This window comes from Dipodomys ordii, unplaced genomic scaffold (assembly GCF_000151885.1).
Source record: "Dipodomys ordii isolate 6190 unplaced genomic scaffold, Dord_2.0 Scaffold37, whole genome shotgun sequence".
Taxonomy (NCBI): domain Eukaryota; kingdom Metazoa; phylum Chordata; class Mammalia; order Rodentia; family Heteromyidae; genus Dipodomys; species Dipodomys ordii.
The window spans coordinates 12,948,868-12,960,403 of NW_012267253.1; the positions used below are offsets into that span (position 1 = coordinate 12,948,868).

At 39.1% G+C, this 11,536-nt stretch overlaps 2 protein-coding genes across 4 annotated transcripts in view; one reads left to right on the top strand and one right to left on the bottom strand.

The window, feature by feature from the left end:
• Positions 1 to 7,864, top strand: part of Chac2 (ChaC, cation transport regulator homolog 2 (E. coli)) — a 12,738-nt gene extending 4,874 nt beyond the window's left edge. For 2 of the 3 annotated variants that reach the window (XM_013018021.1, XM_013018019.1), the window contains one exon: positions 6,529 to 7,864. In XM_013018021.1, the coding sequence (XP_012873475.1) occupies positions 6,529 to 6,894 (366 nt within the window). In that variant the 3' untranslated portion in view covers positions 6,895 to 7,864. Of the gene's footprint in view, positions 1 to 4,232; positions 4,269 to 6,528 lie in introns of all 3 variants that reach the window. The other variant, XM_013018020.1, reaches the window with a different exon arrangement.
• LOC105986891 (ankyrin repeat and SOCS box protein 3) overlaps positions 1 to 11,536 on the bottom strand; it is a 125,894-nt gene that overhangs the window by 114,170 nt on the left and 188 nt on the right. The gene's annotated exons all lie outside the window — the stretch shown is intronic.

Below are 11,536 nucleotides of genomic sequence, written 5' to 3' on the forward strand. Positions count from 1 at the left end.
TTTTTGTCGGTCGTGGGGCTTGAACTCTGGGCCTGGGCGCTGTCCCTCAGCTCTTCAGCTCAAGGCAAGCGCTCTACCACTTGAGCTACAGCGCCACTTCTTAGAGTGCTAGTCTTGAGCAAAAGAGCTCAGGGACAGTACCCAGGCCCAGAGTTCAAGCCCCACAACCAACACCCACACCCCCCCCAAAAAAAAGTTAAGTAACATAAAATATCTTTTGAGTTTCAGTTTTGATAAGATCATTTTAAATTGCCTGAAGAGAAAGCCTTAGCCCAGGCTCCCACTTTAATAACCAAGTATCAAATAGGTACATGTGGTTATAATAGCATATTTTACAACTCCCAACTAAAATGTACAATTTGTTATACAGCAAGTCAAGATATGTATACTTCACACAGGCTGATGATAAAAAAAAAAAAACTCAGTACAGTAGTTCATTATTCTTTTGTTTTTGGATAGTGGTGGGGCTTGAACTCTGGGCCTACAGTTGTCCCTGAGCTCTTCAGCTTAAGGCAAGAGCTCTACTACTTGAGCCATAGCACCACTTTCAGTTTTCTGGTGGTTAACTGGAGATAAGCGTCTCACAGACTTTTCTGCCCTGGCTGGCTTTGAACTACGATTCTCAGATATCAGCCTCCTTAGTTGCTAGGATTATAGGCATGAGCCACCAGCGCCTGGCTCATTATGCTTTAAAAGAAAGAGAGACCTTGTATACTACTTAAAAGACCATTGGGGGGAAGGGAACTATAAAAGGCCATTATCTCCTTGTAGTTAAGTTTATTGAAATATAAGAAGGGAAAGATGGAAGAGAATGGCATTGCCAACCACTTTAAACCTTTTACTTTAGAAATACATGCTAGTAAATTAAAGGAAAATCCAAGTACTAAACATCTTTTTAATAGTATTCTAGTTAAGGAAGAAGAAAAAAACCTCACTGGGCTCAGTGGCTCACACCTGTAATCCTACCTACTCAGAAGCTGAGCAAAAAGCCAAAAGTAGAGGTATGGCTGAATTGGTACAATACCAATCTTGAGCAAAAATGACAAGAACACAAGACCCTGAGTTTAAGCCCCAGAAGAAGCAAGCAAAAACAAAAAAAAAATCTTAAGAGGTCTTCTCAACCAGTAGCTGGGCACAGTGTTTCATGCCTGAAATCCTAATTACATGGAAGACTAAGATAAGGAGAATAATGGTACATCAGGATAGCATCAGAAAAAAGCTCCTAAGACTCCATCTCAGTGGATGATTCAGGGCAAGATGGCAGCTATCCCAGCTACTGCAGAAATAAAATAGGATGATCAAGATCCAGACACAAGATAGGGGATCACCACCCTATCTAAAACTATCCAGTGCAAAACAAAAGACTTCAAGTGTTGGACTGAGTCCCAGTGGCTCACACCTGTAACCCTAGCTACTCAGGAGGCTGAGATCTGAGGATCATGGTTCAAAGCCACCCAGGGCAAGAAAGTCTATGAACCTGGTTTAGGTATTTTTTTTCTTTTTTTTGGTGCCTTGAACCCAGGGCCTGGGTGCTGTCCTTGAGCTTTTGTGTTCAAGGCTAGTGCTCTACCACTTTAAGCCACAACACCATTTCTAGCTTTTTTTGGTAGTTAATTGGACATAAGAATCTCGTGCACTTTACTGACCAGGCTAGCTTTGAACCACAATCCTCAGATCTCAGTTCCTGAGTAGTTAGAATTACAGGCATGAGCCACCGATGCCTGACCCAAGACTTTCATTCTCCATTTATCTACTAAAAAGCCAGAAGTGGAGCTATGGCTCAGATGGTAGAGTGCTAGCCTTGAGCAAAAAAGCTCAGAAATTGTGCTCAGACCCTGAGTTCAAGCCCCAAGATTAGTACACATACCAACAAAAAAAAAAACAAAAACATGGGCATTAGTGGTAAAGTCCCTGCCGAGCAAGTGTGTATGGCCTTGAGTTCAAACCAGGTACCACCCAAAAAAAAAAATCATTTTTACTTCATTTTTACCCAGAGTGTTGCACCTCCTAGGCAAGCACTTTGCTACTGAGCTACATCCCAGACCTACTTCACATTTTTATTAAAGTAGATTTGGATCACCAGTCTTATGTAAATGTTACTTATCCAACAAAACAACAAAATGTTTCAGAAAGATCCCCGAAGTCGGTATAACTTCAGATATTGAGGACACGAATCATGTTTTCACAACAGCCAGTACCCCAGTTAGTCATCAGAAAAGCCTCATCTTTTTACACAAAAATGCAAAGTGTTAGTCTCATTTCCACATAGTGCAGTGGGCAAAATACTGAACCTACTTGATTTCTTAAATTATGCTTGCTAATTTTTAGCTTTGTTAAAGTTTAATTAAGCATCTAGTTATTGCAAAACTGATAGTTTCTCTCTAAAATAACCATCTTATTTAAATGTGAAGGTTTTCCCTACAAGTGGAATATATTACAAGTTCATAAAAAGGAAACAGTTTACTATTAGACAATTGGGAACATTTACTAAATCCCTAAATTTCCAGACAGAGACATTACTCATTGAAAACACCCATCTGACTCATTTCATATCCTCCAATCCCAGTCATCTTAGAAAAACCTCTGGTATCATTGCCCCTCCCCCCCAAAAATTCATTAAGTGCAGTTACAAATTTATATTTATTTTTGGGTCAAAGAGCTTATAAGTAAATTTACCAGTAGTCCCTATCCGTATCATCTACCAGAAGTCACAGTATTCCTTTCACTTCCATTAAAATTACTCCCAGATATTCTTTTTTTCTGTCCCTCCTGCCCCCACCTACAACCAAGACATTTAATAATACTATTTTTTAAAAAGTTAAAACTGAGGACACAAAGCTCATAGAATTCACAAACTGTATAGACCATTGATAATGACAATGTGCCTTGTGAAGGTTAAAATGTGTTTGTGACATTAACTAAGTATCACTATTCCACAATACTGTGAAATATGTGAAATTTATATAATCACCTAATTTCAAGTTAAAAAAAAATGAGAGAAGGAATGGGTTAGGAGTGATGGGTGACAATGTTGTCAGACAACTTGTATTCATATACTGTTTTGTAGAATGGGAACTTCTTTATACAACTACTTAAAGATAATAATTAAAGGCTGGGAAGGTGGCCCAGTGGTAGAGCACTCGCCTTGCAAGCCTGAGGCCCTGGGTTCGATTCCTCAACACCACATAAGAAAAAAAAAGCCGGAAGTGGTGTTGTAGTAGAGCGCTAGCCTTGAGCTGAAGAGCTGAGGGACAGCGCCCAGGCCCACGACCAGACCTCGAAGATAATAATTAAAAAAAAACAAAAACAAAACAGGATACCTATCAAACCAAAATACTTGGTAAGGGCTACTAGGGAAATAAATAAAATTATCAGTGAGAGTTTAGGTGGAGCTACTAAACCTTCCTGGAGAATGAGCCAAAACTTTATGGAGGAAATGGCTTGATATGCCAGGTAAACAAAGAGGGTGGGACTGCACACAGTACATTAGTATATTCAAAGATAGAAATGTTTGTAGGGGTTAAAAGTCATTCAGTACATCCTGGAGGGGAAAGTGGGAAGAAATGAAGCTTGTAGTTAAGTTATGCTAAGGAATTTTCATTTTACATGGTACACTATCAAATATTAAAATTTCTAATCCAGATAGAAATTCTGAAGCCAACAGAATATAGACTAGAGGGAAGCAAATTAGAGACAAGTCAAAGAAATCTCCAAAAGGTGATTAAAGGATAAAGAGGACCAGACCGAAGGAACTCAGAACTAAGTCAAGAAAGCTCATGCTGTAATCCTAGCTTCTCAGGAGGCTCAGGTCTGAGGTCCTGGTTGAAATCCAGCCTCAGCAGAAAAGTCTGAAAGACATTTTTCTGTATGCCATTCCTAGGGCTTGAACTCAGGGCCAGGACACTATCCCTGAACTATTTTGCTCAAGGCTAGTGATCTACCACTTTGAGCCACAGCTCCACTTCTGGCCTTCTTGGTAGTTTTAGTGGAAGTAAGAGTCTCCCAGCCTTTACTGCCCAAACTGGCTTCAAACAGAATCCTCAGATATCATACTCCTGAGTTGCTAGTATTACAGGCATGAGCCACCAGTGCCTGGCAAAAATAAGCATTTTTTAAAGTGTTTCTTAGAGCAAATATGGTTAGTTTTATTCCATGTCGATAATGAGTTGATAGTAATGTTTACTTGTTTACTGAATTTTAATTCAGTATTTTTTTAACCTTTTTCAAAACAGCCTGGAAGAGTCGTGACTCTTGTTGAAGATCCTGGGGTATGATATAATTGTTCTTCTTTACATAGGATTTATTATTCAGGGCTTATTTTTTGTTGTTTTTCAGTTTTAACCAATGAAATTTTTCTGTCAGTACTGTATCAGACAATTTGAACGATATACTAAGTCTAGCACTCTTTTCTGTACTTGTTATGGGGGCTTTTATTTTGTTTTGTTTTTCATATTTGAGGGAAATAAGGCCAGAGGAAAAGTTAGAATGTAGAGTGCAAGGTAGCAATAAAGTATAACCAAATGACATGTAACATATTATTTTTTAATAGTGTAATCAGGATATTATCAAATTTATGGCAGGTAGTCTCATTGTTGTGTTTTTTAAAATGTGTATGTTAAGAATTAATAGAGGGGCTGGGAAGGTGGCTCAGTGGTAGAGTGCTTGCCTTGCATGCCTGAGGCCCTGGGTTTGATTCCTCAGTACCACATAAGCAAAAAGAAAAAAGCCGGAAGTGGCGCTGTGACTCAAGTGGTAGAGCGCTAGCCTTGAGCTGAAGAGCTGAGGGACAGCGCCCAGGCCCAGAGTTGAGGACCCAGGACTGGACCCAAAAAAAAAAAAGAATTAATGGAATAGTTCTCATATAGTCAAACTACCACCAAAACTCAAGTCAGTCCCTGAATGCTCTCTTCACATTAGCTAGGAATCTAATATTTTCATTAACCAAAAACTAAATAATTCTTACTTTCCATATTGCCTAAGTTATATAAAGCACTTGTGTTTCTTCCACAGATTTGGAGTTCCAGAACTCTTACTAAACTGACTTCTGTTCCTTAGACACTTTAATCATTTTTGTTCACACATAGATTTCAGTTGTTATATTGTAAAATTGAAGGTTTCTCTTTGGGAACAACTTTGTATAAAAATCAAGCAGTACCAGAAACACTAGTGCTCTCTGTGTTCTTGGTACTCTGAGGCAAGATTTGGATGGCAAGTTAAGAGACTAGCCAGGCCAGCAAGACCCTGTCTCATTTAAAAAAAAAAAAAAAGATAGTAAAACAGATTATATTAATGTATTTTAAAATGCTTTCAACAATGAGAAGTACAAGTTGTCATGTCAAAAACGAACTTTACAACTTGGGGGGGGGGGAATGCGTGGGGGGTAGGGAGGATGGGAAGGGTAAACAAAGGAGGAGGCTACAATGCTTGATAAGAAATGTACTCACTATCTTGCCCATGTAATTGTAACCCCTCTGTATTTTCACAATTAAAAAAAAAATTTACACTACAAAAAAAATCAATAGAGGATTATTGGCTCATGCGTATAATCCTAACTACTCAGGAGGCTAAGATCTGAAAGTCGTGGTTGGAAGCCAGTCAGGGCCAAGAAAGTAAGTCCATGAGACTCATATCTCCAATAAATTACCAAAAAAGCTGAATGTGGAGTTGTGACTCAAGTGTCAGCCTTGAGCTCAAGTGCTAGCCTTGAGCAAAAGAAGCTCAGAGAAAAGCACCTTGACCCTGAGTTCAAGCCCCAGGCACAGCTATTTAAAAAAGAAAAAAAGGACTCCAAACAGGTAACTAGAACTTCAAATTGACAATAAATAAATAGTACTTTGTCCCTACAGAATTTCTTTTTTTTTTGTCAGTTGTGGGGCTTGAACTCTGTCTGGGCCTGGGCTCTTCAGCTCAAGACAAGTGCTCTTCCACTTGAGCCACAGCACCACTTCCAGTTTTCTGAGCAACTTGCTGGAGATAAGAGTCTCACGGACTTCCATGCCCAGGCTGGCTTTGACCTCGATCCTCAGATCTCAGCCTCCTGAGTAGCTAGAATTACAGGCTTGAGCCACCGGCGCCCAGCCTACAGGTTTTCTTAATACCAAATAAAAACCTAGTATCTTAAATTTCAGTCTTTGTTGTTTGTGTGTATAGTTTTTTGTTTGTTTGTTTGTTTGAGACAGGGTCTTACTATATAGGTAGCCAAAGCTGGTCTAGAATGGGCAATTTTCCTGCTTCTTCTTGCAAAGTGATATAATCACACCATTACTTTGGAAAGGGGTGGAAGATTAACTTAAAAACTTGTTGAAAGATAAACAGCATACTCTTGTTTGTGATACAAATAGCTTATTCAAAATAAAGGCTTCCTTTATTGCTTAGTACAGTATGTACCTCTTCAATACATCTTAAGTGAGGCAGAACTTAAAATTGGCTTCTAAGACCACACATGTTATCTTAGGTCATAACATATCTTCACCTATTCTGACTAGCCTTGTAAACACTAAATAGTATTTTCTTTTCCTTTTTCAACAGGGTTGTGTATGGGGTGTTGCTTATAAACTGCCAGTAGGAAAAGAAGAAGAAGTAAAAACATACCTTGACTTCAGAGAGAAAGGAGGCTACAGAACCATAACAGTGATCTTTTATCCAAAAGATCCCACAACAAAACCATTCAGTGTGTTGCTATATATTGGAACATGTGATAATCCTAATTATCTTGGTCCTGCACCTCTTGAAGACATTGCTGAACAAATTTTTAATGCAGCTGGTCCAAGTGGAAGAAATACAGAATATCTTTTTGAACTTGCAAATTCTATCAGAAACCTTGTACCAGAAGATGCAGATGAACATCTTTTCTCTTTGGAAAAATTAGTAAAGGAACGTTTAGAAGAAAAATAGAACCTTAATTACTTACAAAGACCTAGTCATTGATTTTTCCAAATTAGCAGAGCTTTTAGTCTTCAGAGAGTAACTTCAGTGCATTATGGCAATGTGTTTTGGAAATGTGTTTACTACATGAAGATAATACTATTTTAAATAGTGTAGTCAGAATATCATCAAATTTACAGTTTAACTGCAAGTGTCCAGAAACATATACTCCGAAGACTGAAGAATACAGAAAGGAGAAATTCAAGTTTAATAGCATAATGATTTCCTACCGTTAAGATATTGAACACTTGCTCATTAGAAGTGAGTTCTTTAGAAATAGTCTCTATTCAGTTGTTTTTATCAGAGTAAAAATCCTATTGTTTCATCTCACAATACTATTTTAAAGTTGTAGAGAATTAAACCAAAGTCAATACATACAATAAAATTACACCTTCAATATATTCCTATAAAATCATTCTGTAACCATGACTTAAAATATACAAGCTTAAAATAATGTGTGAATCAAATACACGGTAATATAGATAAAATTTGAACCTTAATTGTGAATTTCTTTATTATTCAGGAATTAAATGAGACTCAAATTCAGGCCAAAAGAAGTTGACTTTTAGCTGGGTACTCACACCGTTCTGGAGATGGAGACAGGAGGATCTTGAGACCAGTCTGGAATACATAGCAATTCCCTGTCTCAAAAAAATTTTTTTAATACACTTGCTTTTTGAATATAAGATTTTCCTTGAAAGTATAATGTGTTATACATCTCCTTTTTGAAAAAAATACACATTTTACTACATAGAAAACAGTCATTAAGCTAAAGAACTCATATTACTCATTATAAAAATCACATCCACTAATGATAATGTCACTCACTTTGTATTTCTATTATAGTGAAACTGAAAAAAAGGCTTTCTGATAATTACAGATTAGTGGAAATGTACATAATAAAAGTTGTACTTGAAACCGCTTTTGGATTTAAATTTGTTGAAGTAGCATCACTTGAGTATTTACTGCACATTTTTCATTGTTACCACTTGTCACCTAAATAAGAGTATCAACTGTTTATGCAGCTGCTAGTCAAGTAGGAAACTAATAATTAACTCCAGTTGAAACAGCCTTGTTTCACATTATAGCTGATTTCTTCAATTCATATTATTCATGTGTGGGTTTAATAATTCATTTTATTCATGTATGTTTTAACTTACAACTTCTCAAACCCACACATGAACAACAATTAGCAAAGAAAATTAAACTGCCCTACATAGTAGAAAAGTTGTATTTTCTTATTTGGTTATTTTGGCAAGTCCTGGGGCTTTAACTCCGAGCCTGGGCATTGTCCCTGAGCTTCTTTTGCTCAAAGCTAACAGGCTACTATTTGAGCCACAGTGCCACTTAATAGCTTTTTCGGTTTATGTGGTACTGAAGAATTGAACCCAGGGCTTCATTCATGGTAGGCAAGCACTCTGCCACTAAGCCACATTCCCAGTCCTTTTTTTCCTTTAAAAAAAAAAAAGTTCCTTATTTGCTCTGCTATGTAATTATTTTAAGTGTTTTCTAGAATTTTAAAGATTTAGGTCTTGGTATCTAAAGGTACCTATGTATATGATTCCAAGGGAAAAGATAGGGGACTGAAAATCAGGTATTGATAGCTTTTCTATTTTGTGAGGTTTTAATAAAAGGATATAAAACATTATCACAAGTCAAATTGTTTCAGTGAAGAAATTTCAGCAATTCAACTTTATAAGAACTATAAATAAACATGTAAAAACTTTTCTGGACAAGTCAGGCACCAGTGGCTCACACCTGTAATCCTAGCTACTTAGGAGACTGAAATTTGAGGATGAGTGTTCAAAGCCAGCCTGGGCAGACAAACTGAAGAGACTTATCCCCAAGTAACCACCAAAAAGCCAGACATTAAGCTATGACTCAACTAGTAGAGTACTAGCCTTGAGCAAAATAAGGTCAGGGACAGTGCTCAGCCCCTGAACTCAAGACCCAGTAATGGCACAAATACTAATCTGGATGTCACCATTTGAATTTTTAAAAATAAATTTATTGACAGAAGGTAAATAATGTTTGTAGCATTTTCCTCATATGGCATATTCCACGTACTCACTGTACTTTTCTAAGTTGTCCTACTTTCAAGTACATGTGTTTAACTGTGTTCTGTGTTGTTTTTGTAAGTTTGCTACTAAAACTACAAAAAATCCTTTTCATGTTTTAGTCAAATACTTCTCACTTCTTTCTTGGCCTTAGGATTTCCTAGCTTAAACACCCTAAATTTTCTTCTATTGCTTTGTACATTGAACCACTTAATCCATTTGGAATTAGTCTTTATACACTTGAAAAATAGGCATCATCTCAGATGATTCCAAAGCAAAAAGTCTACACCTTAAGAAATTCTGGCCAAATATATATCTAAAATTTCCTACAAGTCTTCTGAACTGAACCTGTTCCTCTACTGACCACCAATCTCCTGCTTCATATTCCATCTTACCTGCCCTCTGAGTACACCAAAAAGCCCTAATAAACCATCTAAGGGGTTGTGCTTCAAATCCATTTCCCCACACCTAACAAACTCCTGTAAGTCCTTACAACTACAGCTCTAATGTCACCTCTACTAGGAAGCCTTTTCTGCTGGACTGAAATTCCTCACTGTGTAATCACTAATACTTGCCTCATAAGAATTCTTACATAATACATTAAACACACTTAAAACTGGGCACCAGGGCTGGGAAGGTGGCTCATGCTTGCCTTGCCTTGCATGCATGAAGCCCTGGGTTCGATTCCTCAGCACCACATAAGCAGAAAAAAAAAAAAAAAATACTATGGCTCCAGTGGTAGAGGTCTAGCCTTGAGCTGAAGAGCTCAGGGACAGCGCCCAGGCCCAGAGTTCAGGCCCCAGGACCGACAAAAAAAAAGGGGGGGCACCACACACCTGTAATCCTAGCTACTCAGGAGGCTGAGACCTGAGGATCAAAGTTCAAAGCCAGGTGGGGTAGGAAAATTCACAAGACTTTTATCTCCAATTAACAACGAAAAAGTTAGAAGTGGAGCTGAAGCTCAAGTGGTAGAATGATAGCCTTAAGCAAAATCCAAAACTGAGGAACCGTGTCCAGGTCCTGAGTTCAAGTCCCAATACTGGCACACACACAAAAAAAATCTATTAGTAACTAGGCTAAAACAAATGCTAAGTAAGTTCTAATTGCTTTATCATTATTACTCAAGTTTAAAATTATTTGTGTAATTTCTTGCCAGACCATGAGAAACCAAGGAAAGAAACCCATTTACTTGCCATATTACCAATCTCAATGGCTTGTCATATTCAACACCAACAGATGCTAAATATCACCAATAAATGCTGGGAGAGGTGGCACACACCTGTAATCACACAACGTGGGAGGATTTGTAAGATTTGAGGAGGTCAGATAAAAAGTTAGTGAGATATCCATCTCAATCACTGCTAAATGTAGAGTAATGTGTTCCTATCATCCTAGCTACACGGGAAGCCACAGATAGGAATCAGAACTGGGGATTAGGTACTATGCAGACTTGAGACCCTACCTGAAAGATACCTAACGCAAAAAATAAAAGTGATGCTCTCCCCAGCACAAGTTAAAAATCCCAGTGCCACCAAAAAATAAAAATTAGCACTAATGCCTCAATTCTGAGGCAAATTGGTTTTGACACTGTGACTTCATGTTAAGAGAAAATATAGATGAAAATGGACTATTCTTTCCTTCATATTTATGGAAAGGGAAGAGGAAAGGCAGGGATTTGGGAGGGGGGGAAGGTTTGTTTTGTTGTTTTTTTTTGCCAGTGCTGGGGCTTGATCAGAGTCTGGGCACTGTCTCTGAGCTTCTTTTGCTCAAGGCTGGCACTCAACCACTTGGGCCACAGCACCACTTCTGGCTTTTTCTGTTTAGGTGGTGCTGAGGAATCGAACCTAGGGCTTCATGCATGCTAGGCAAGCACTCTACCACTGAGCCGCCTTCCTAGGCCAAGGTAGGGTTTTTTGTTTTTGTTTTTCTTATTAATGTGTTGAACCCAAGGCTGCATGCAGGCCAGGGAATCACTCTATCATTAAGCCACACCCCCAGCTGGGAGGGCAGATTTTTAACAAATTTAACAAACTAGCTTCCCTCACCTCCCAGGAAAAGAACAGACATTCTATGGTCAGCACTGCACAAACTGGAAATTAAAACAGTAGCTTTGTTGATTTTTTGAGAATGGGGAGGGGAGGGAGAGCGCGCGAAGGAACCAAAACTTTTTGTCTGGTTTTGGGGATGCTATTTCAGTCATCACTCCACATTCGCTTAGCCCTGCCCCTTACATAAGAAGTTTCCAGCTTCCCTGTCAAGACACTGATACTGACACACACGCACGCACACGCACCCGCCCCCAACCCTTCAAGGCAGGCGCGGAGTCTCCGTCCGGGACGACCCGGGAGGCCCTCGGGATTTCGGGGCCGGGGACCGCAGGTCCCTCGGTTTTCCCTCAGCCAGGGCAGCAGGACCAAGACGCCGCGAGAACGGGCAGCAGCCGGGGCGAGGAGACGCTTCGGAGCGGAGAGACGAAGTGCACGCGGGGCCGTCGGGAACGCGGCCACTTTCCCCACCGCCTGGGGCTTTCCCGAGGCCCAGCCCCGGGCCGGCTC